Genomic DNA, 25,000 nt, shown 5'->3' on the forward strand with positions numbered 1-25,000 from the left:
CCATGAGGAAACATCAGAATCTCAAACCCTCACAGCCCGGCGTTTGTGTTTTTTATTAGTTTTTAGAACGGTCGAGCTACGTTCAGTCAGCGCAGTGGAGCTGCTCACTGGCTCAAAGCACAAATTAAATTTCTCCTGCGTTTACACTCTGATTACTTTCTTTAAAAACATCAAATGTTGAAGATCATAACATGCAGCGGAACGATGTTCTTTGCTTTAAAAGACTGCTAGTTTGAATGTTAAATCCACATATTTGTTGTAAGCATCATAATCCACCTGACAAGTGGACTCCTTGTCCCGTCTGTTTTCATACAATTGGACTAATTTCCCCCTGCTGGTCATTTGGAGGATTGCACCTTGCTGGCTTTCTGGTTTTCACAGATTCCTTCATTAACAGTTTCTGATTAAAATCCTGATTGAGCTCATCTGAATCACTTTCACTGTTCGCCTGCTCTGAGTGTTCAGCTGGAAAGAATCGCTGTCCCCCCTCCTCAGTCCCTGTTCTCTTTCAGGTGTCGGCTCCACTGGAGAAAAAGAGAGGATTGAAACCCAACGGTCCATGAATATTCCAGCTCACAATGTAGATTTAATTAGAAACGCTCAAGTTGATATTCTCCAGTTCAGTCTGTTGACCTTGAGAAGAGACAGAGCCTGAGCTCATCGAGGCCGAGGCCTGAAGGAGGGAGGAGGGAGACAGACGGAGGAGAGGGAGAGGTGACTGTATTGACAAAAAGAGACAGTGACAGAGGCAGAGGCAGAGGGATAAAATCATACTCCCACACACACACACACACACACACACACACACACACACACACACACACACACACACACACACACACACACACACACACACACACACACACACACACACACACACACACACACACACACACACACACACACACACACACACACACACACACACACACCTCCATGATGGATTTTGCCGTCCCACGGTGCCTCATTCTCCGCTGCAGCAATGTCAATCAGAATGAAAATGAAAATCTTTGCGACTCAAATTGGATTTGCACTGATGAAGGTCATTTCATTGGGCAAGAAGAGCGGGCTAATTCTCGAAATGAGGATTGATTGTGATTGTTCTGCAGCTCATTTCTTCTTCTTTAGCCTCTTATCTCTCTGCACCACAGCCGCCCGCCCGCCCGCCCGCCCGCCCAGCCCGAGGATACGTACTGTATTTCCCCAGGACACCCAAACATCGCTGGCACTCACACATAGAAAAATGCTGCCTGGCTAATCCCTCAGGCTTTACAAATGGAGTGTCTGGCATCACATGCGGAGTCATTTGGCCCCGCAAAGTGTTTCTCTGGGTTTAGTTTATTTATTCTGGCCTCCATTACTTAAAGGTTACCTGCCTGCAGTGCTGGAAGGACGATGTTGTCCAAAGCGTCAGACCTGTTTTCTCTGGAGTAAAATCAGCTGCATGTCTCATGTCAGGTTGTAAAAGACAGTTTCACATGTCTGAAGTTAGTCTTTGTAATCTTATCACATCTCGGACATTACAGTATCCTTGAGAACTCATATTCCGGGTTTTTCCAATCAGGGTTTTATCCGGAGAGATCTTTAGGTTTTCTTTCTTTTGTTAGCTGCTGCACCTCCTGTTCACGAGCAGATCTTACTTTCTTTTTCTTTCCGTGCACCGACACTTTGGAACAGTTTACCTCTGGACATCAGGCAGGCTTGTTCTGTTGATGTTTTTAAAGCATTAACTTTAACTTTTTAAAGTTAAAGACTCATCTGACTTTACTGTTGAGTGTGAGTCATGATTTCTCTGCATGTTTTTTCCTGAGAGTCTAAGTGTGTTTTTAATTGTTTTTAGTTTTTGTAATGTTTTTTTTTTTTTTTTTTAAACTGTATTGCCTATGTGTTCATGTTTTTGGGAAGGAAACTACAACTCCCAGTGCTGAAGGCTTCTGGTGAACTCCTCCGACTGCTGAACTCAGCGGCTGCTGATTGGAAATTGGGCGCACCTGGTCAGGACGGAGGAGACAGCTAAACCCTCTCCACTCTCTCTTTACCAAATTAAAAAAATAAATATATATATATATATATATCAGAACTGAATAAAAAGGGAACGGACTGGCGGCTCAGGGAAGCTGAAGGCGGTGTTTGTCGGACCGTTCGACCTGACGCCGTCTACAAGGTCCAGAGCTAAGCAACAATTGAGGAAGCATATTGCCATATTATTTTCCATGTTTGTTTTGGCTGCGCATTAACAGTATACAAAATTACAGGGTGACTGACTCCGCCCCCCTGAGCCCCTGTCACATGTGGCAAGATTTATTTATTTTATAGAGTCGGAAATTAGAGAGAGAGAGAGAGAGGGACCAGAGACCAGAGACCAGAGAGAGAGAGACCAGAGACCACAGAGGGGAATAGCATGCAGGAAAGGAGCCACAGGTTGGATTCAAACCCGGGTACCCCAGGATTGGCCTCAAAACATGGGCGCCTGCACTAACCACTACTCTACTGGCGCCCCTACATGTGTCATGTTTTTCATTCACACTAATTTTACTGAATTTGTCATTTCCAACCACGAAGACATCATTAAGCCGATGTGGGGGCTGCACTGTGTCCATATCAGTTCCAGTGCAGCAGAAATCATACGGCTAGAAGTGCCTAAAAAGAAGAAGAAGTGAAAAGTTCTCAGAGGACTTAAGGTTACTTTGTGTATAAAAGAGTGCATGTTGAACCTGCAGAGAGATGTAAATATGAGTTAAAAAGCCTCGAGCACTTCACTCCTGTGCTTGAATATTCAGAGCTAACAAGCTCCTTGTGAAGCCCGCTGAGAAGAGCAGGAAGTCAGCGCACCATGCTGAAGGGTTTGGACTCACAGTGAGCCCACTTGTCTCACAGATGTACGCCCTCATGGCACAATGAGACACTCAGGGGAAAAGAAAATCATCCAGCAAAATGTCAAACGTGCCAAAAATAACTGCACTCACTCGAAAGGTTCACTGGGGTCGTCTTTCTGCAGCTCTGCGGGGATAGGGATCCGTTTGTAGTACATCTCCCAGTCAAACGCTCCTCTCATGGCGTCCCCGGCTTGGGTCTCGTAGCCGAAGTTATCGTGGTCGATCACGTCGATCATCGGACAGACGATGGTCTTCCTGTTGTCGGCGATCCGGTCTGAGAGACACAGAGAAGAAGTCGAGAATGTGGAGGAGATTCTTGGTTTTAGACCTTGTTCTGCTCCAGACTCCTCTTCACATATTTAAAAAATAAAAGCAGCGAGCAGATCAATGAAAGCATTTTGTTCCTTTTAAAGAGCTGGTCAACAATATTTAACCAAAAGAGAAAAATCACAGATTAGTGAAGAGCTATAAAAGGAAGGAACCGAGTTAAATGTGATTTTTATTTTTTGGCCGATATCAAACAAAAATCAGATACCGATAAATCGGGCCGATATCTTTCTTAGATGTATGTTCGATCTGTTGAGATAGAAAGATTAAGATAAACACATTGAATATGTTGATTCCTCAAACGCAGTTATAAAACACTAGTGGAAAAGATTTATAACTAAGGCAAGATGGTTACTCGACTGGAAAGTAACTGAGCACGTATGTGCATCACCGCTCGACACTCTGGAGAGAGATGATGCTTTTTGTAATCCATAAAGCGCCCTCTGCTGGTGAAAGAGAACTGCTAGTGTGACACAATGAAACTCCAATGAAATTATATTTGAGTGGTGAATAAATCTTGTGAAATCGGTGCATATCTGTGATAAAATGAGCCGATAACGATTGTCACTGGATATGCTAATATTAGCGCTGATATCATGCTGTGAGGGAAGACAACTTTGGAACCTTCCTGAAGTTTTCTTGTACATTTCAGGAGTGTGTGCATAAAAAAGAGCTGATGGGTGTTATGGGTGTTATTAAATTCTTCACAGCTAAACAGATAAACCAGCGTCGTTGACTCCTTTAAACACTGATGATCTGTGTGTGTGTGTGTGTGTGTGTGTGTGTGTGTGTGTGTGTGTGTGTTTCTCACCCAGCAGTGGAGGCAGCCAGTTGACGTTGGCCTCACAGTGAGAGTCCAGGAAGGTGATGACTTCTCCTTTGGCGGCTCCGGCTCCCAGCAGGCGAGTCCTGATAAGCCCCTCCCTCTTCTTAGTCCTCAGGATGCGAACCTTCGGCAAACGCATCATGTACTCCTCCAGCGCCCCCTTCAGGTGCTCTGCAGAGATGGGACAGAGACAGCAGTGATCAGAACGACTAGTGCACAAGATACCTGCTTACAAACCTCCCTGACATCCTCTTTCACAGAAAAGATCAAAAGGCAGCGAAAACCATTAACCATCGCCGTCCAACCCGACATCTGCCAGTGCCACATGCTCTGCACTGAAATGTTCCCCTTCAGGCCTATACATCGTTACACACTCTCTGCCAAAACATACTTTTCTGCACTCACAGACGTTTTTTCTTTCTTTTTTTTTTACAAGTTTGCTGCAGATGTATAAGTCAGAATGTCTCCCTGAAGAGCGACAACACAACAGTGAGGAGTGGAGGAGAAACTTCATCAGCTCCACTTTTGAATATTTTTTGCAGCAAAGCTTTCACATTACAGAGAAAAACTCATGACGCCCTGTGAGAGGATTACAGATGTTGTGTTTTCCAACAATCTGTTCGGATGTTATTTTCAAGGAGAAAAAATCACAGAATTCAAGAGATATTTAAAAAGTTTGTGTGAAACTCTTGACAGGAAGTTGAGGTAGTTTGTGAGGTATGATTGTGAAACCTAACAAGCCTCGAATGTACTTGGGAGTATCTGGGAGGTGAGAAGACGTGAAGATACAGAAAGGAGAGGCAAAGCGGGAATAGAAAGAAGGCATGCATCAATCAAAGAGAAGGCTAAACGTATACATTTGTCTTCAGTCTGCCCTGAGAGCTGCCTCTGACACAAATCAATCCTGCCCTAAATGGAGCCTGTAAATCTCTCAGCTCACTTCTGACAGGTCAATAAAAAAAAAAAAAGTGGAGGCAGATTGGAGGCCATGTTTCATTCCCCGTCCGTCTTCTGTCACCGTGTTTCCATCACACGCGCTGAGAAACGCCATGAGACTGATCATGCACTCTGATCTCTGACTATGGTGCTCATTAAACTTAAAGGTAAACTCCCTCTCATTGGCCGACAGAGCTCAACAGCGCCCGCCCACGTCCTCTGGTTCCTGAAGTAAAAGTCTGCGGCTTCAGACACCATCACTCGCCTTCCTCATGCACGGAACATCTCCCTGTTTATCAGTTTGGTTGAATCCTAAACATTCTGATTGCAGACTTAAAACACCAGATGGCTCAGACCAGAATGGTCCCACATATAACGTTGCTCACCTTGAGAACACACAGCACATGCACAGAAAAAAAAAAGGTGGCACCCGAAACGTGATGCTTCAATGCTCATCTCCACCAGAAAAGACATGACTCAGCAGCGTTTTTTTATGATGTCATACTTTCACCTCTCTGTTCCCTTTAAGTAACGATCGGTCCAATAAGAGTTTTTGGAATCACTCCAGTAGTTTGTCTCAGTGGCAGATACAAAACAGGCAGTAATGACTACACTGTAATCCCTTTGGACCAATCAAAGCACGTCTACTCAGAGTACTTTGTTTGAACTAAAGACTGGCTCTGATTGATTCTGTAATTGTCTGACAACATTAGAGTAAGGATCTCTACAGAAGCAGACCTTTAAGTTTTAAAACAGGAAACAATGCTCCAATGGCAGACGGGATGTCTTTATTTTTCCCTCTTTTTGGTCCCTTCTTTCTTCCGTCTCTTCATTCAGCTCGTGCCTCTGTTTTGATGCTGTTTGGCAGCGGCCGCCTCTTCGGGGAGAACTCTTGATCCCAACGGAGGGCTGAGACATTGAAGACAGCAGGACCAGCCAAATTCAACAAAACCCGAAGCCAGCGGGGTCCTCGGATCTGTCTCTGTGCTCCATCACTCGCTGTCTCCCTCCATCCTTTAATCTGGTTTCTCTCATTTGGTTTACTTTTTAATGAGTCCCAGTAAATGACAGCACATCCCCTCAAGTCAGGCAGCATCCAAAACCCACCATCACTTCCCCTCGCAACCAACCAGCCAGCCCAGACCGGGGTGTTTGGTGAAAGACCAGACGTTATTAAAGTCGAGCGAAACACATTACACAAGAGCAGAGTGAGGAAATCTGTCCGTCAAACTGTCACACAGACGTCCGCTGCCTAATCCAGAGAGCTTTCCTTTGGGACGCAGCCTGCCTGAAATGGTCTGGCTCAAATCAGTCCCTAACAGATGTGTTAAATGTAACCCTTTAATCACTGCTGTAAAGACAAGTGATGGATCACTTACCAAAGTGTTAGTCAGTGTCGACTGCTTATAAGTCACAAGGGGTGGAAAGATAAACCGATCCAGATTATGGACCAATTATGGCATTACAGATCAGAGTTCATGGGGGGGCCGGTAGCGTAGTGGTTAGTGCGCACACCCCATGTATGGAAGCTGTAGTGCTCCAAGCAGATGGCCGGGTTTCAATCCAACCACTTGGTCCTTTCCCGCATGTCGTTCCCCGCTCTCTCGCGCCCTGATTTCTGACTCTATCCACTGTCCTGTCTCGAAAATAAAGGCACAAAAAGCCCAAAAAACGGAAAAACAGAGGATCCGAGTTCATCAGTCGGCTGAGCCCTGGATCAGTAAAAATGTAACTCAAACCAGTCGATGGCGTCTTCAATCTTGTGAGACTCTTACATTGACCTTTTACCTTTTCACAAAAATAAGATTAGCGGTAGTTGGCTCACGAGTAAGCTAAGTGTCATAAGAGGAGTAGACGACGATGTCCAGAAATGTGGAAGTAATTTACAGATCTCAAATCATGTGGACGTAATATGGAGGACGGAAAACCTTCCAAATGTCTTAACGCTTTAGCGAATAAAATGGTTCAGTAGGACGGCAGTAAGACAGATGTCACCTGTTGAAGTGGCAATGGCTGAAATTTTGCTAAGATACCAACAAGCAGACCTCAATACTAAACACTTTTCCCTGTCAAAGATTTGGGAAGCCTGGGACATCTGTAGTGCTTTTTGTGTCTGCGGCTAACACACTTAGCGTGTTGTTGAGAGTGACTTCTTATGTGACATGGTTAATACATACAAACATGTAGTTTAACATCAAGTTTCCTTAAAGTCTTTATCTGTGATGTTTCACACTTAAATGTAGAAATCAAGTTTATCCTCTGAAAATAACTCTGTGAGTCATGACTGTCTACAATGGGTGTAACACCCGAGTCCCACTGTCTGTGATGTTTTCAGAGTTTTCAGAGTCCTATCTTCACTTTGTTTACATCGCCCGGACGGCCGGCTGACTCCTCCCCTCGTGTATAAAAGTTGTTTAATTGAGGGACTAGAGAAAAGAAGAATAACATACTGTACTCACTGCTTAACTGTGTTTCTAGATCACGCTCATTTCAGGTAAATTTACATGCAGTGTGAAGATACGAGCAGAATAAAGATCGCTAGCATTAGCATGCTAACACAACAATGCAGCGCTAGTTGTTTTGGTTTCATGCTGGAGCTCAAGGGCGACACCTGCTGGATCAAAAAATCACATATAAAGCCTTTAATGTGTGACCATATAGATTTGATGATTTAATTCACTACAGTTCTTACAGTGATACCTTCTGTTCTATCTCTGTTGTTCCTCTCAACATCGACCCGCTAATGACAGCCGGCTGAACTTTGTCCATCGGCCTACGTCTGGCACATTCCCACCATGATGACGTCACTTATTCTCCCATCATCATCTCCCATCACGGACGTCGAATCTGAAGACAAGAATAACTCACCTATAATTAACTAATCTGGGTTTTTCCCCCAGAGACTGATTATGTGCTACACGGCATTGACCTTAAAGCGGAAGGTGGAGGGGCTCCATAGGGTTGGCGCCACATTTCCAGGAAAGGGCGAGCCGTCACCCTTGTAGTGCAGCCATTAATCAGCCCATTAGCTATTAACCATTAGGAGATTGATTCTTGCTAAGCTTTTACCCGGCATGAGATGATTCTTACATAACCTCCCTAATGACAGCCAGCCGGATTAAACAGCGAACATTTGCATTGCATGTACGCCACATTCAGCGCCAGAGAGGGGGGTGGGGAGGGCAGGAAAGGTTACAGCGTCTAATTAAGAACGGTTAATTTGACCCGAATAAATTGGAATAGGGCTCCTCTGGTTTACCGAAAAAATTGTGGAGGCAATAAATCACGCTAACGAGAGCAGGCCGATGTCTGCAAACACATTAGTCACTATTAGACTGTGAAGTCCGGGACATGACGGGGGCTCGGACAGCATCGATGCCGGGGTCATATCCGCGGACCCCCATTTAGCAAAACAGCCCAACATGCGCTGCCCTCCATCTGTTTGTGCTGCTGGAAGGCATTGCATCCTTAATCTGAGGCGTTAATTAGAATTCAATCACAAACCCTGAAAACAAACGACGAGCAAGACGGAGTGCAGAGTGGTCTACCAAACCTGAACTCAACATTTATCATTATGAAAGAGTTTTAGAAAAACAAGCTGTTACTCCAAACTGTTGAAAAACTGAATTTTTTTCTGAGTTTAATAAGTCTCTTTTAATCGATGTATTTCTCAAGGATAGTTCAACATATAAACATCACTGCAAATATTCCTTCAGGCTTGTTAACAAGGAATTAGATACCCGGAAAACTAAAAATGTTTTTATTTCAGAGAAGGTCTGGGAGAAAGTGGTAGACGAAGCAACAGAGTTTAACACTCTAATGACAAGAACACGTTAGATTCTGCTCCTGAATGCTCTGGATTTGTTTGGACCAGAGAAGGTAGGCGGTTTTAAGGCACCCCCGACACAGCTGTTTTGGACGCCCCTCGGTTTGCCAGATATGAGAGCAGTTATCAGGTCAACAGGTGTTGCAGCGATGGAAGCGGGCAAGAGAAGTGGTTCAGATAGAAGTGATTGTACCCGACCTAAAAAGCCTCTGCATGTTTCTAATAAGCTCCACGAGCAGAAACGTGCTCAAACTAGGATCAATATTGGAGATGCTTTTGAAAAATGGAGAGAGGTTAGAACACAGAAAGGTTTACAGACCCATGCAGAGCTGGATAAACACTGAAGCTTCAGAGTCCACCACATGGTGACCTGAGTGAGCATGGACTCTAGAGAGGAGGGAGGGGGGGGGAGACAGCTCTATATGATGTTTAGAATTTAGACTGCAGTACCCATTTTGAACACTAGGTGTCAGAGTTACATACTGCTACTTTAATTTCTAGTAGCTGTGTTAACCGCTTTGAGGGAACTTTGTCTTTTTCAGAAAAAAGGGGCCAAAGGAATCATATTTAATTTAATCAGCCTCAGGAAGGAGAAATGTCTCCATATGGTGACTTGGGGGCTGAAGCTGATTTTCTGGGTATGTTGAACTCTTTTTATTTATTTTTATTTTTTCTCATCTCAGACTCTGGGAGTGACCGTGGTGTGTCCTGAAAGGCAGCTGCAGTCTATCATCTTTTTGAGTATTGACTTGTTAGGATCAGTTTTCTCGTTTAGGATTAAAAAACTGTGACCACCCCCGGGTGATCCATGTTGTGTCGGACAAACAGTTAATCATTCCCTGCTTCATATTCATTCATTCATATGGGTGGGTTTATAAGGGTGGGGGGGATTTTCAATTCAATTAACCTCAAATTACATTGGATCCAAAATGGCATCCAAATCTTTGTCTTTCCAAGGTGCTGGATTACTTCCCAGAAGTCCTGGCGCCACACCAAAGAGCCAAGATGCTAATTTATTCCTGCAGAATATTCAGCTGCTCCTGTGAACTCCATCACACATCCTGCCTGCTTTGACGGCTGCCAGCGCTGGGAAACATTTGAAGCTCTTTTTTTTTATTGCGGCTATCATTAAAAAATGAAAATGTTGAGAAGGAGTCTGTGATGATATAAGCCAGTCTGGAGGGAGGAGAGGCACCCACCCCCCCTCACCCCTCTTCCTCCATAAAATACACACAGCTTAAAAAGCTTGTGAGGCAGTGATAAGAGATGTAATACAGATGTGCACATTGCCATCAAAGTGTTTAGTGATGAAAGCAGCGTTTTGATGCCGAGACACGCACGCTATAACCACAGAACTGAAATCTCTGTCAGGGCTGAGATAACTTTAGCAGAATATATATTGAAGTGTAATCATCACTATTATATATATGTAAGACTATTACATCAGGATTGTCACAAGTTTTCCTCATCATCTCCACCATTACATGTCAGTATAACAGCAGTCTCAGAGGTCATCAGGGGTCTTCTCTGTCTCCAGTAACAGAGGATCTAATCAGTCTGGCTGCTCGTCTCAGGTTCATATCAAAATGTTCCTGATGATCGCAATGATGATGGTCTCCATATTATTGATGATGATGATGGTAATGACGATGGTTTTTGTTTGATAACGACGACTTATAAGATGGTTTCTATACTGATTAGAGCTCTCAAGAACTGCCCTCAATGTTGTGCTTTGCCTCTGATCACTTCCTGTCAGCACCTGTGTGTCCAATCAGACTCAAAGCTGATCGTTTGCTCTTACTGACATTGTTCCCTTTTTTCTAGATCCTTGCTTGTGTTGTTCTTACTCTCTGATGTACGTCGCTTTGGATAAAAGAGTCTGATAAGTGAATTGTAGAGGGGAATAAGTATGTTTTCATAATGCAGAATCAGAGTGGAGGAATGTCAGAGGTCAACTCGTCATGTTGGAGTCTCTGACCAAAGCGGTTTCTTAATTAGTGGATTATTAAGCTGCAGAAGAGTCTTTTTTAAGTCAGCCATGATAAGCACCAGGCAGGTTTGAAGAAAGGTATTCTTCAAGTAACCTGGAACCGCAACTGAACCTAATAGTTACAAAAAAAACACGTTGTCTGTAAATGTGCTTCTTTTTTACAGCTCTACACTGCAGCATCCTCTCGTCCACTTCGGCTGTGGCTCAGCTGGTAGAGTCGGTCGTCTCTCAACCTGAAGGTCGGGGGTTCGAATCCCAGCTCCTGCAGCTACATGTCTGACGTGTCCTTGGGCGAGACACTTAACCCCATGCTTCATCGGCGGTGTGTGAATGTGTGTGAATGGATGAGTTAAGACTGATGGACTCTTTACTCAGCAGCCTCTACCATCAGTGTGTGAATGTGTATGAATGGATGAGTTAATACTGATGGACTCTTTACTCAGCAGCCTCTACCATCAGTGTGTGAATGTGTATGAATGGATGAGTTAATACTGATGGACTCTTTACTCAGCGGCCTCTACCATCAGTGTGTGAATGGATGAGTTAATACTGATGGACTCTTTACTCAGCGGCCTCTACCATCAGTGTGTGAATGTGTATGAATGGATGAGTTAATACTGACGGACTCTTTACTCAGCGGCCTCTACCATCAGTGTGTGAATGTGTATGAATGGATGAGTTAATACTGACGGACTCTTTACTCAGCGGCCTCTACCATCAGTGTGTGAATGGATGAGTTAATACTGATGGACTCTTTACTCAGCGGCCTCTACCATCAGTGTGTGAATGGATGAGTTAATACTGATGGACTCTTTACTCAGCGGCCTCTACCATCAGTGTGTGAATGTGTATGAATGGATGAGTTAATACTGATGGACTCTTTACTCAGCGGCCTCTACCATCAGTGTGTGAATGGATGAGTTAATACTGATGGACTCTTTACTCAGCGGCCTCTACCATCAGTGTGTGAATGTGTATCAATGGATGAGTTAATACTGATGGACTCTTTACTCAGCGGCCTCTACCATCAGTGTGTGTATGAATGGATGAGTTAATACTGGTGGAATCTTTACTCAGCGGCCTCTACCATCAGTGTGTGAATGTGTATGAATGGATGAGTTAATACTGGTGGAATCTTTACTCAGCGGCCTCTACCATCAGCGTGTGAATGTGTATGAATGGATGAGTTAATACTGATGGACTCTTTACTCAGCGGCCTCTACCATCAGTGTGTGAATGTGTAGGTGTGACCTACTATACAAGCTCAAGTCCATTAACCCTTTACTTCTTAGGTGTAAGTGATTGACAGGTGTCATGGTCACACCCCCTTTATTGGCTGATCTTTTGGGATACATTCATCCAGCCCACAGGCCGCCATGTTTTGACCAATGACATCATTAGAGTTTGGGATTCTTCATCATTTTGTGTATTTTTTATTTTGTTGTGACTTTTTCAGTTTCAGTTTGTTAGTTTGACTTCAGTTTATAAAATTTTGTTTTTTTCTGTTCTCCAGTGGTTTACCACCATAAAATGGTTTTAGTGGTCTTATTTAAACTGGTTGAACAGGAGGATGATATGCGACCTTCATGTCAGAATTGTTCTCAAACTCAGTCTGATGTCTGATGTCAAATGTTTCTACGATTTTTTCTGCCAAAGAAGAAGAAAAGACGAAGCACAATCAGCGACAGAGGAGAGGAAATCAGAGCCGGACGGACTTCATGAAGACAGAGGAGTCACAGTGACAGATATAGAAAGCCACAGTTAGTCACTGTTAACACGGCCGCACTGTTGTTGTGTTCACTCTAAATCTCTGAAGCTCATCGTGTCAGGCGGCTCTCGTGCTGCTGCCGTCTGCCGCTGTAGAAACATCCCCGTGGGGATCGTTAGTCCTTCACAGAGTCATCGTCAGAGTCTGAGTAGCAGCCTGCCGGCTCAGACCTGCGAGTTCAAGTTTCCACACAGACACTGTCACTACCCTGACTTCAGATATGACACGGTCGGCGAGGGAAGAGAGCAAAAGATCTAAACAACCTTTTAGTCCCATGATGCTTTTTTTTGTTTGTTTTGACAGATGTTGTCAATCAGATGTGATGTGGCAAACAGATTTGAAAGAGGTTATAATACGACTGTTATTATTAATAATAAGACATAATTAATGATAGGATAGACTCGGCCAGTGGTTTCCAATGTGGGGGTCGGGACCCTGAAGGGGGGTCGCAGGCCACCAAGAGGGTGGTCGTGAGATGCAAAAAAATACACATAAAGACGGACACACCTGTGTGTCTATTAGATCCACTCAGTGCTGCAGTCTACACATTAAAACTATTCTGCTTCTGCCTCTTACCTTCCTCAAAATAAATAAATATCCATAACTGAAAAGATATAAGCAGAAAAGATGGATGCAGAGGTTGAGAATAAAAGCAGAAAGGAAGAGCGCACTAACAATATCAGGCCACAGAGTTGATTTATAACGCTGCTTTGGATCCATAAATCTAATTCTCACTCCCCATAATTCATCCCAGCAGCAGTCATATTCCTGCAGATCAGTGGACAGTCTGCACAGCCAATGTGACCCAAGACATGCGAGAGTGATGAAAAAACACCAGCCATTGACTATTTCTCCATCCTTTAGTGCGTCTTCTTTCAGACAAAGATGGCCTCCCTGCTCTCGATTTACGATTGATATATGCTGTATATTACATTATTATTATTAATATTATATTATTATCTTATATTCAACTCTATTCTATACAATACACTGTATACAACAGAATACTGTATCTTATTGCACTATATTATATTATACTGTGTTATATTTAATTTTGTATAACTGCACTGTTATTCTTTAGATCGTCAAATCATACTGCTTTAAACTTTTTGATCACTTTATATCATCCCTGGTCACTTTAACTTTCCATCCACTACACATAATTTGACATTGTCCTGCATTGCTCAATTATTTATATTCTCTTGTATATACATCATATTGTTGTTTCGATCTGTATTTATCTTATCGATCCTGTGAATTTTGTCTTACTTCTTTCTCTGTCTTGCTGCTGCAATGCCCCAATTTCCCCTCTGGGGATCAATAAAGTATTATCCTATCCTATCTCTGGTGGGGGGCATTAAAACATAATAACAAGTCTTTAGCTCGCGCACCACCCCGGCGGCTCTTATTGGCCATTTCCATTATCATTTCTCATTTCATTTCTCTTTGGTGCCTGATGGTGACCGTGCAGTTATGATTGTTTTGCGACTCAGATTGCGACCCAGTTACACCCACGGTTACGGATGCTAATGACGGTCCTCGGGGAGCGGCTGTGATTCTCAATTTAAACCTCAATGAAACAGAAAATAATAATAGTGATAATAATAAACATCACGGCAACGAGACTAAACAAAAGGCACGTCTGTGAAGTCGTGTTGAAACAGAAAACGACTTAAGAGTCGTCCCAGGTTTAATGAGGCAAACTGAATTTAAGTCTTGTCTGGGAGGAGGAGGAGGAGGAGGAGGAGGGGAATCTAATAATGATGATATCACATCTGAATATCCCGTAACAAGCGTTTATGAAAGACAACTCTCCCAGAATGCCTTTCTCTCTCTCTCCATCTCCCCCACCTCTCTGCTAACACGCCTGGACACTTACAGGTGCTAATGAAGTCAGCCTCCCCGGAGAACATGCTCTCATCTCCAAAGTACACTCCAATTAAAAAAAGGATGGAGAAAATAAACACTCGCTGCAACATGATAACGTGCTCGGCTGCCTTCGCGCTGCCTCCTCCCCCCCCGACCCCCCGAAACACACAGCTTTATTAGAGGAAACTCAATTAGCAGAGAGAAGTTTGAACATGACGAGGTGCAGAGTCACAGAGAGAGGAGGCCGCCTCGAGCAGAGAATCAGAACGCCCTGACCCACTGACTGCTGAGTGGAGCAGCCGGTGAGTCGTAAACGTACACACTGTAGGAGAGTTTACAATTCAACATCTGGAAGGCTCTTTTATATCTGAGTCTGAGGTACGTGCAAAGGTAGAGAATGTCGGCTTGAGCTTTTTGAAGGACATCGTGCACTGAAGAGCCGATTCGTCCTGTAGACGTTTTTTTCTTTTTACAACAAATTCAAAAGTCTTTGAATGAACCATCCTTGAGCCCAAGGTGACACGTTTTATTATTCGTTTGGTCGTCTTTTTGGCCATTTTGTGCTTTTACAAAAAAAAGACCGCATATGAATTGAAAGAGAAGTTCAAGGGGGGCCAAGGCTGGACTCAAACACTGGGCTGCTCTGAGGCCTCGTGTCCACCTGTCCCTTTTTTTCCCCAGACAGAAAAGCACCGGCTGAACGCTCAGGAGCACTTCAATGAAGCATTTTTTTATGCTGATAGTAAAAGCGCTTCAAGTGTTCAAAGTTCTGGAAAGATTCAAATAAAACAGGGTTTTAAAAAGTAATACATCACACTGATTAAATAAAGATACTACTCCATGCAGAGTTTGATGACCTGGCCACAAATATCACTCGTTATTAATCCTCTTTATTTAACAACATTTAATATTAAAGGTCACATCTCCTCCTCTTCTTCTTCAGTTTAAATAAGTCTCAGAGCTCCTCTTCAACATGTGTGTGAAGTTTCTTGTTCTAAATCCACTCTGATCCTGTATTTGATCATGTCTATAAACCCCTCTATTTCAGCCCTGCTCAGAACAGGCTGTTTCTGTGTCTGTACCTTTAAATATGTAAATGAGCTGTGTCTGACCACGCCCCCTCTCTGGAAGGGCTCGGGTGTACTCGGTGCTTTCTCGCTCCATGTCCTATTGTTTACGGTGAGAAGGCAGACTCAGAGGGCAGAACAAACACCTAGCTGTGGGAGTGTCACCCACCTGGGGGAGGGGCTACTGCCCTTTGTGATGTCATGAAGGGAAAATCTCCAAACGGCCTGTTTGAGCACACATTTTCTGAAAAGTGGAGCAGGTAGAAGACGGAGAGGATGGACTTTTCTCATCATTGGGGGGTTTGTAGACGGACTAGAGACACATGTTAGAGGAACATGGGGAAGTGTATGCTGTATAACATGTGACCTTTAATTTGCTTTCCTAGGGGGATGTGCTCTATTTGTTCTTGATATCAAACTATAAACTCTTTCAGGAATTATTACTGAAAGATGATTCCACTCTTTGTGCTCAGCTGTGATCCTGCACATCTTTTATGTTGTCAGCAGTTATCTGGTTAAGACGTGTTCTCGTGCTGTACTGATCGGGGTCACTTGTATTCCAGCAGCATCAGGTTGTGGAGCGTGCACCTGCAGACCTACATGCTCAGACATGCAGATTGACAGATGGCGAGCAGAGAGATCCGTGGAGAGAGCGAGAGAGAGAGAGCAGCCCCATTAGCTGAGCTAACCTTGAAAGTATCGGGGAGGTTGTGAAGTCTGAGCGAGCACCACCACTCTCCCCTGCAGAGCAGAGCCGCGGCTGTACATCCTCCGTGCACAAGCTGAGGAAATTCAATTACAGCCTAATGAAGAGTGAGCTGACCTCACCATCACCACCCTCCTCCTCCTCACGCCTCCTCACACAGCTGAAGCTCATCACGGCTGTAGCCGGGCAGGTTAGCAGGTATTACTGGTGGTCCTGACTCTGCTGGTGAATCTGTCTCTCCATCTTTTCCTCATGTAATTATTATTAAACTGAACACCTCTCGTCCTGCTCCCTCTGTCCTTCTCTCTCTCAGTTTACTCCCTTGTCGCTCTTTGTTTCTTTAGCCACACCCCTCAAACCCGCTCAGCCTGTTTCTGTCTTAAGTTCTGAAACATCGGCCCTATTGTCTACTCATGAGTCATTCTGAATGACCGACCGGTGACATGGATTCAGAAGATTGCTCCGACTGACAATCAAAAACAAAAAAAGGAGAAATAGTAGTTTCACTTCCTCCAGACTTCTTCATGTGGACACAGGAGTTCATCGAGTTCAATTTCATTTGAATTATTTTTATTTCAACATATTTTCAGATTAAATAATTTCAGTGATTTTTTAAATGTTCTATTTTAATGTTTCGTTTCTTTCCTCTGTCATGATGTTTTTGATGTCTTGTGTGAAGCACTTTGAATTAACTTGTTGTTGAAATGTGCGACACAAATAAACTTGCCTTGCCATCGTCTACTGTGACTATAAACTTAAATCTGTCTCTGTCTTTGCATAACTTTGAAATGGCTGCTTTGTTAGAACACTATAGCACACCCTTTCCCAAACTTAAGACTGCCACGGCCCACTTTGAAATACAAAATTACTCCGGGACCCATTCTAAAAACAATTTTTATGACTACAGCTCTAACTTTCAGTTAGGGTAAATTATTGGACATTACAACATGATATTATGGTAAGATAGACACAGAAGTTTACTAAACATTATGTCCATGAATAGTCATGACACGCCTTACTAATCACTTAAAGGCTTGACTCATGGTAAATCAACATTATTGTGATATTTATTTTATTTTTAAAATTGGTGGAGGGCTTTTCACGGCCCACCTGCAGTACCCACATGGCCCACCAGGGGGCCACGGCCCACACTTTGGGAAGCACTGCTATAGCATATTGGACGCTACACAGTTCCCAATCATTTTGTACGTGCGGCTGCTCGTTGTTTGTTTGAAATTATGTAAATTGTGCTGATGAAGCCAAATATTTTGTGTGGAGAAAGAATTCATCTGCACTCGCCTTTAACAACTTTTCTATCAAACCTGTCGTTTCTATTCCAGCTCAGATCAGATCCCTCCCTCCCTCTGTCGATGTTGGGTTTTTTTTCAACTTAATTGCTCCATGTCTTTCTCTCACTGCTCTGTTTCTCCTCTCTGTTAATCACCTGCCTACACATTGAACCACACTTTCATCGTCTCTGCATAAACATGTTATCACTCAGAACGTGCTACAATGGGAAACCAAGAATACAAAAACATAGTCATGCTGGAGAAAAAAAAATCCATCACCTTAACCCCGAACATCTTAAAGAGAGGATTCAGAGTATGGTCTAACGCTCGGCTTTTAAATGCTTCTAATTGTGTCGTTTTTTTCAGACTCTCGTCTAATTGACCCCGTCAGACGCTGGACAGTGAGTGAGTAATTGGACGATCAATCTGCAGACGGTGGCAGGTTTTTTCCACAGCAGGAGGTGAGACCACGGCGCCGCTCGGCGGTCCCTGCTGAGACGGATTGTCTCCGTCAAACACCGCAGTTAACAGTGATGGATACACCGGGGGCTCGTGCTGCTTTAATGAAAGTCTGCGATGAAGACGTCTGAGCACAATAACAGAGAGGAGATATGAAGCTGTGTCTGTCAGGGAGACTAAATCCTTTCAAAACAAACTTTTTTTAGAGTTTTAGAAATGAACTTCTAATCATTGTTAATGTTTTTGAGTCAAAGACACAGACAGGTAAACACAAACATGTTGTTTCCACAGATGCTTTGTCACAATTTACAGCTGGTGGATTACGAGAAACAGACAAACGGAGACAGTTTTACAGTGTGTTCGTTTAAAGGCTCTGACACACCAAGCAGACGGCAAAGAACTGGTGGCGTCGCCTCACTTCTCCTGTCTTGGCCAAAAAGTTGCACTTGAACACACCGCAAAGACTACAGCCGACGGTCAACCACCACGTACGTTCTGCTCATGCGTGAGAGGAAATAACTGTCCATGCCAGCAGGGGGCGTAGTCTGTAATCGTCATTCCAAAAAGAGGAAAAAGGAAGAGGAAGAGGACAGAGAAGCATGTGGTTATGATACTAGAAGAACATTTTCACTCACCACATGCTCAAAAAGTTGAAGATGTTCACTCGCTTTTGTCACTTCCGCTTTTTCTTCTCGTGCACTGATTCGCTTAACTGAACAGCCAATCAGAGTGATTCCTCTAGCCAACCGCGCTGATGCCGACCCAAAAAAAAAGCAGACGTGGGACGACGAGTAGCGACGGAGCTGGACACACTGTAAAAACTAGGGCGACGACCGCAAACCGTCGGCCCCCAACCGGCGCTGTAGACACCATTGTCACTGTTAAACTCTTTATATGTGATTTTTTGATCCAGCAGATGTCGCCCTTGAGCACCAGCATGAAACCAAAACAACTCGCACTGCATTGTTGTGTTAGCATGCTAATGCTAGCGATCTTTATTCTGCTCGTATCTTCACACTGCATGTAAATTTACCTGAAATGAGCGTGATCTAGAAACACAGTTAAGCAGTGAGTACAGTATGTTATTCTTCTTTTCTCTAGTCCCTCAATTAAACAACTTTTATACTCGAGGGGAGGAGTCAGCCGGCCGTCCCGGCGATGTAAACAAAGTGAAGATAGGACTCTGAAAACTCTGAAAACATCACAGACAGTGGGACTCGGGTGTTACACCCATTGTAGACAGTCATGACTCACAGAGTTATTTTCAGAGGAGATACTTGATTTCTACATTTAAGTGTGAAAAATCGCATGTAAAGCCTTTAATGTAATTTGCTTTAGTAAATATTAAACACATTTTTCTCTTTCAGGTGGGCGCCTACATGCACGCTAGAACGCCTCATCTGATTCTTTCAGGGAAGGGTTCATTTTGGCCCAGAAGCAGAAACCCGCTGTGGCTCCACTCAAACCCAGCACGCGTTGGCTGCAGCCAATCGATTCCCGGTTGAGGCGACTGTGGGAGGAAACGTTGGTCCCTCTGCCTCTCATATGATGGATCTCGGCTTCTTATGAAAGCTGAATGTCAGAGGGAATTGAAAATAAAAACAGGTCCAACCCCCTCGCTCTTTGATTGAGGGACTGACGGTGACATTTACCGTTGCCAACAATCTTCCACTGAGTAAAGTCAATAGCAGCAGAGATTAGCAGAGAGAGCAGAAGTCGGGTCAGTTACATGACAGCCAGCTGACGGATCTGTCACAGCCAGATTTAAGAGCTCTGCTGATCTCATCCCTGCAGCAGGTGAATCTCTCACCATCAAGCGGTACATATGGCGGTCCACACGGGACAGAAGAGGGGGGGGGGGGGATTTAACAAAAGGGGGGGGAAATGAGAGGAGAACAAGCAAAAGAAAACTATTTGGGCAACGCTGTCTCTGTTTGTACAGAAATTGGGTTAAGCAGGCAAGTGAACAAGCTGCATTTCTGAATCAACGTAAAATATTCATCCACATGAAATCTTCATGTCTGCATTCAGAGGCGTATGCAGAAAAGACAACATGGCTACACTGTATTTGTAGTGTTTAAAAAGTAAAAGTACATGTCAGCGGTTTTTAAATGGTGAGGCGTGCCTAACCCTGAGGGACGCCAGATGTTGATATTGTCGTGGATTTTTCTGTAATTAAATAAAGATCTCAAGTTAAAGATTTGTCTTTGTGTATTTTATTGCTCGAGTATAAAGGGTTTCTTTTGCAAAAGGGGGAAACTCATGCAGGAGTGACAATCAGCACAAATGCATAGCAGAGTCCCGCTCGGGAGCGGTTACATCAAGACATTCATACAAAATTTCACAAAGCAGGGCACTCTCATTGGTTGACTCATGTCGACCTGTGGCACTCTCATTGGTAGACTCAGGTGGACAGGTGATGTGATCTGCCTAGAGACTAGTTTCATGACACCTTACAAGGTGACGGTTGCTGGTCATTCAAATCAGATGACAGTTATGCAAATAGGGTGTCGTACAAGCCAGACGTGTCATAACTTTCCATTGTGTAAGCAGAAATTCATAAGCAAGAATCAGATATTTTCCATTAGAATATGTTTGAAAAAGATTTCACTGGAGTTCAATTGCACAATATCAGATTTTAGTTGGTCAATGTCTCAGACTGTTTTGAGGACAGGATGGGTCGTGATTTTATAGTTCAACTATTTTTTGATTAAATTAGTCCACAGTTTGATCGTCAACGTGAGCGGATGTTAGACAGAGGGCCGAAAATGATCAGAAAAAAAGAGAATGTTCACAAAGGTAGACAGAGACTGGGGCTGTAGACCTCTGGGCGGGCAGGCGGCCCGGGTTCAAATCTGACCTGTGGCTCCTTTTTCTGCATGTTATTCCCCACTCTCTCTCTCGATCCATCCATTTTCTTCCGCTTATCCTGGACCGGGTCGACCCAAACTTCCCTCTCCCTCACAACGTTTTCCAGATCTCCCTGGGGCATCCCTGATTATCTTGTACAGGTAGAGTGTGTACCCCATTTTAGCAATCAGAGGCTGGATGAAAGAGGCAGGAGAGGGGGGGAAGCCTGTCGCCAGCGGGCCACTCGGCTGCATGTGTGTGTTTTAAGTTTATTGTGCTGCTCGTGTGGAAGGAGGGTGTTTTTGATTCTTCTATTTTGCTTGTTAGTTTTGGACTTTTATTTTATTCTTCTGTGTTGTCCATGTTTCTTTAGTTTGTAAATCAATCTTTTAAACTTTGCTCATACTTAGCTCCTCCTTCTTTTCCCTGGATTCTATTTTATTTATCGTTACTCCCCTCATCCCCTCGTAAAGCTTGCCTTGTTATTTTGTGAAAACCTTCAAACTGTAGCTGAAGAGAAGATAAACATTACAGCCTTTGCACTGAAACTGTAAAAAGAAGTGTCACCTTGATGCTCTCACACACACACACACACACACACACAGAGAGACACTCAAAAGTGAAGACAGAGAAGGACAAAGAAGAAGTCAGGAGATGAAACAGTGACAAGACAAGATAAAAGACATGAAGAAGAAGACAGAAGGAAACATGAGACATAGAAGAGATCAGACAAGAAGAAAAGAGAGAGAGAGGAGAGGAGAGGAGGGGAGGGGAGGAGAGGAGAGGACAGGAGGAGAGGAGAGGACAGGAGAGGACAGGAGAGGACAGGAGGAGAGGAGAGGAGAGGAGAGGAGGGGAGGAGAGGAGAGGAGAGGACAGGAGAAGAGAGGAGAGGAGAGGAGAGGAGAGGAGGGGAGAGGAGAGGAGAGGAGAGGAGGGGAGGGGAGAGGAGAGGAGAGGAGGAAAGTAGAGAGATATTAATGAAGAGAGAAACAGAAGGTTTCAGTGTCTGTGAGTTCTGTTTGAATGAGCCGAGGTGAGCGTGGGTGAAAGTGAGAGCGAGAGCAGACGAGGTGATGTTTATATTCAAATCTGATGAATTCATTTGTAACTGTTGCTGTGTTTATTTTCAAACGTGGGTGGAAAAGAAATTTAAAAAAAAGTCAAATGTTCTCCTGCAACGCGACAGATTGTGCAAAGTGTGTGTTGCCGCCACGTTCCTCTTAACAGGTCACATCGTTTTTGGCGAGAACAGATATTGTGCTTTTCAAAATAAACAAGTCTGAAGGTGTCGTCCAATCGGTGCCCGACCATATGTGTCCGTGCTGAACCAACCACAACACAACTTTCTTTTCACTTTGTTTCAACTTGTTGTTTTACACACATGTCGAACTTTCAGAGAGGCAAAGAAATCAACTTTACAGGCACCGGAAAGTCTAGCGGTTATGTCATGCACTCACTGAATTGAGGCTATAGTCTTCGTTGCAGCAGCCATGGGTTCAAATCCGCTCTCTGCCCTTTGCTGCATGTCAACCCCGACTCTCTCATCCCAACGTTTGTCTTCAGCTGTTGAGTCATCCATCCATAATTTGGAATTGAAACTGAAGTGTCATGCTTTTGTTTTGAAGGTGCAGAAACTGAAGTGTGGTGCTCTTGTTTTGAAGGTGCAGAAACTGAAATGTGGTGCTTTTGTTTTGAAGGTGCAGAAACTGAAATGTGGTGCTTTTGTTTTGAAGGTGCAGAAACTGAAATGTGGTGCTCTTGCTTTGAAGGTGCAGAAACTGAAATGTGGTGCTCTTGTTTTGAAGGTGCAGAAACTGAAATGTGGTGCTTTTGTTTTGAAGGTGCAGAAACTGAAATGTGGTGCTTTTGTTTTGAAGGTGCAGAAACTGAAGTGTGGTGCTTTTGTTTTGAAGGTGCATAAACTGAAGTGTGGTGCTTTTGTTTTGAAGGTGCAGAAACTGAAGTGGAAATATCAACTAATTTGTATTTCTCATCGTCTCTTTTACATTCCAACGTGTTCTTCAGAACTTTTTCTCTCTAACGTTGGAGTAAGCAGCGGTGTGCTGAAGTTTCTGAAGTGAAAAGAAAAGAGAGGAGGGGGACACAGCGGGGAATAAACATGTACAGAGACTCCTGATGAAAGCTATCTGACCCCCGCCTCGAGTCTGATGATCCTCGACGCACAAGCATCCCCCCGCGCTGACTCCACGCTCCGCTCCTCTGTTCTCTGCGTTTCTTCGACATTGTGCTCACCTGAAAACACATATTTATCGTCGCTGAGCGCACGGCTGCTGTTATTATGAGAAAGTAAAAGAGTCCACAACACACTAGAGACTCTCTGTAAACCCAGAGAGGAACGTCTCCTGCACAAATAGAGCAGAAACTCACACAGATATAAAGCATCAGGTGTCCTTTGAGTCACATATGAAACGTTGTATTAATTATGATTTTATTTTTATTTTTTTAAAGGGAGGGAGGGAGCAGGCTGTTCCTCTGCAGCGAGGCTATAATTACACAACACAGAGACGCCGTACTAATTAGCACCTCAGAAAATATAACCGCAGTCTGAAAGCATCTCATCAATGGTTTATCTTCCTCGTGTTGGCTGTGAGCTATACGCGAGGAAACGTTCATTAATTAAGGTAACGCGGTAATCACTCAGGGAGACGCTTCACGGAGACGATGTGATGAAAGGCGAGCGCGTACCTTCACACCACAACAAACATCACAACAAACATCACAACAAACATCACAACAAACATCACAACAAACACAACGTCTGTGTGGTATTTTGGTTTCAGAGCTCAGAGTTCACAGGTGAGACGAGGCTCAGACACATCACAGGTCGTTGGTATTTTGGTGTTTCACTGAGTCAACACGTCTGAAAACAACTTTTTGCTCAGCAGCCAATGACGATTGTCGTCAACAACAACAACAGCAACTGACTGAAACTGTGAAACTTAACTGTGAAACTGTGCACACCTCCACTTTGCACTTTAATAACTTGAATTTCCATTCTGCTGTTTTTATTTGGTGTCATATTTTGCTGTGTTGTCTGATTTTTTTAATTTGTTTTGGTTTATGTTTTATGGTGATGTTGTCCTTGTGTTTCTTGTCTTCTGTGTGCTCCTGCTGCAACGCAAATACTGTTTAACACAGCTCATCTTGTACATTCAGAATGTAAATATTGCTTTATCTTGAACATATATTATTGTAGCCCTACTTGGTACTTATTGCTTATTTTATTATCTCTATTTTATTTTAATTCCTACTGCTGTATTGGTTGAAGAGCAATGGTAACACCGAATTTCCCCCTGGCATTAATAAAGTATTTCTGATTCTGAGCAACAAAAAGTTGGTGAACATGCAAACACACCACAGCGGCATGTCCCACCCCGCTTCCTGCTTCCATGGTTTCATATTCCTTATGTTTGTAAGGTGAGATACAACAGGGCTCGTCTCTCTTTCTTTAAATTCCCACACCTGCAGAGCCTCTGAGTCTGTAGAGTAGAGAGCGGGTGTAGATCGTCCCCTTGTACTGATCTTAGATGATGATCATGTACCATTACAATGATGCATTGATAAACTTTTTTTGGGGGGGTGGGAGGGGTGTTGTCTCTGAAGGATAGGAAGAGAGACAAGAAATGTTGGGAGAAATGTGTGGGGGATGAAATTCAGGGATTCTTATCTTCTGAGATTTTAAATCGATTCATAACTTCCAAAAATAGTTTTTTTTTGGGCTAATCAGTCACTCCCTGCTAAGTGCTAATGCTAGCTCTTTAACTCAGTAGAATGCTAAATGGAGCAGCGAGACATTCTGCCACTCTCACAGACGACTGGAGTCGAGACTCTGAATCCATGAACCCAGAATTGTTTTGAATCAAAAATAGATTCTGAATAGAATCACAACCCAAGAATCGAACCGAGAGACACCTAAAGATTCCCAGCCCTACTCAAAAATGTGAAAAGTTTGCAATGACAGTAGAAAACCTCCCTCAGTGGGCCCCGCCTGACAACTCTCGCTCTTGTTAAGCTGGTAAGTGTTGTATGTGGAGAAGAAAATGACAAAAACATGCAACAAGTCAAAACTTCTGAAGAATATCCAATAAAAACACCTTTTCCCTCTTTCTTCATTTCTTTTTTTTGCATCATTTGCATAATTGAATATCTTAGGAAATGGAAAAGTGAGCAGGAAATGATGCGTCACC

General features: G+C 43.6%; 2 protein-coding genes across 2 annotated transcripts in view; one reads left to right on the plus strand and one right to left on the minus strand.

Annotated features, from left to right (window-relative positions):
• The window catches only part of LOC132988636 (heart- and neural crest derivatives-expressed protein 1-like), a 449,400-nt gene that overhangs the window by 138,650 nt on the left and 285,750 nt on the right, over positions 1 to 25,000 (plus strand). The window lies entirely within an intron of this gene.
• LOC132988612 (polypeptide N-acetylgalactosaminyltransferase 10-like) overlaps positions 1 to 25,000 on the minus strand; it is a 97,545-nt gene that overhangs the window by 21,778 nt on the left and 50,767 nt on the right. Inside the window, exons 5-6 of the mRNA XM_061056139.1 lie at positions 4,015 to 4,200; positions 2,967 to 3,150 (exon numbers count right to left, since the gene is read on the minus strand). Of these exons, the coding sequence (XP_060912122.1) occupies positions 2,967 to 3,150; positions 4,015 to 4,200 (370 nt within the window). The remainder of the gene's footprint in view (positions 1 to 2,966; positions 3,151 to 4,014; positions 4,201 to 25,000) is intronic.

Source organism: Labrus mixtus, chromosome 14 (assembly GCF_963584025.1).
Source record: "Labrus mixtus chromosome 14, fLabMix1.1, whole genome shotgun sequence".
In the NCBI taxonomy this organism is placed as follows: domain Eukaryota; kingdom Metazoa; phylum Chordata; class Actinopteri; order Labriformes; family Labridae; genus Labrus; species Labrus mixtus.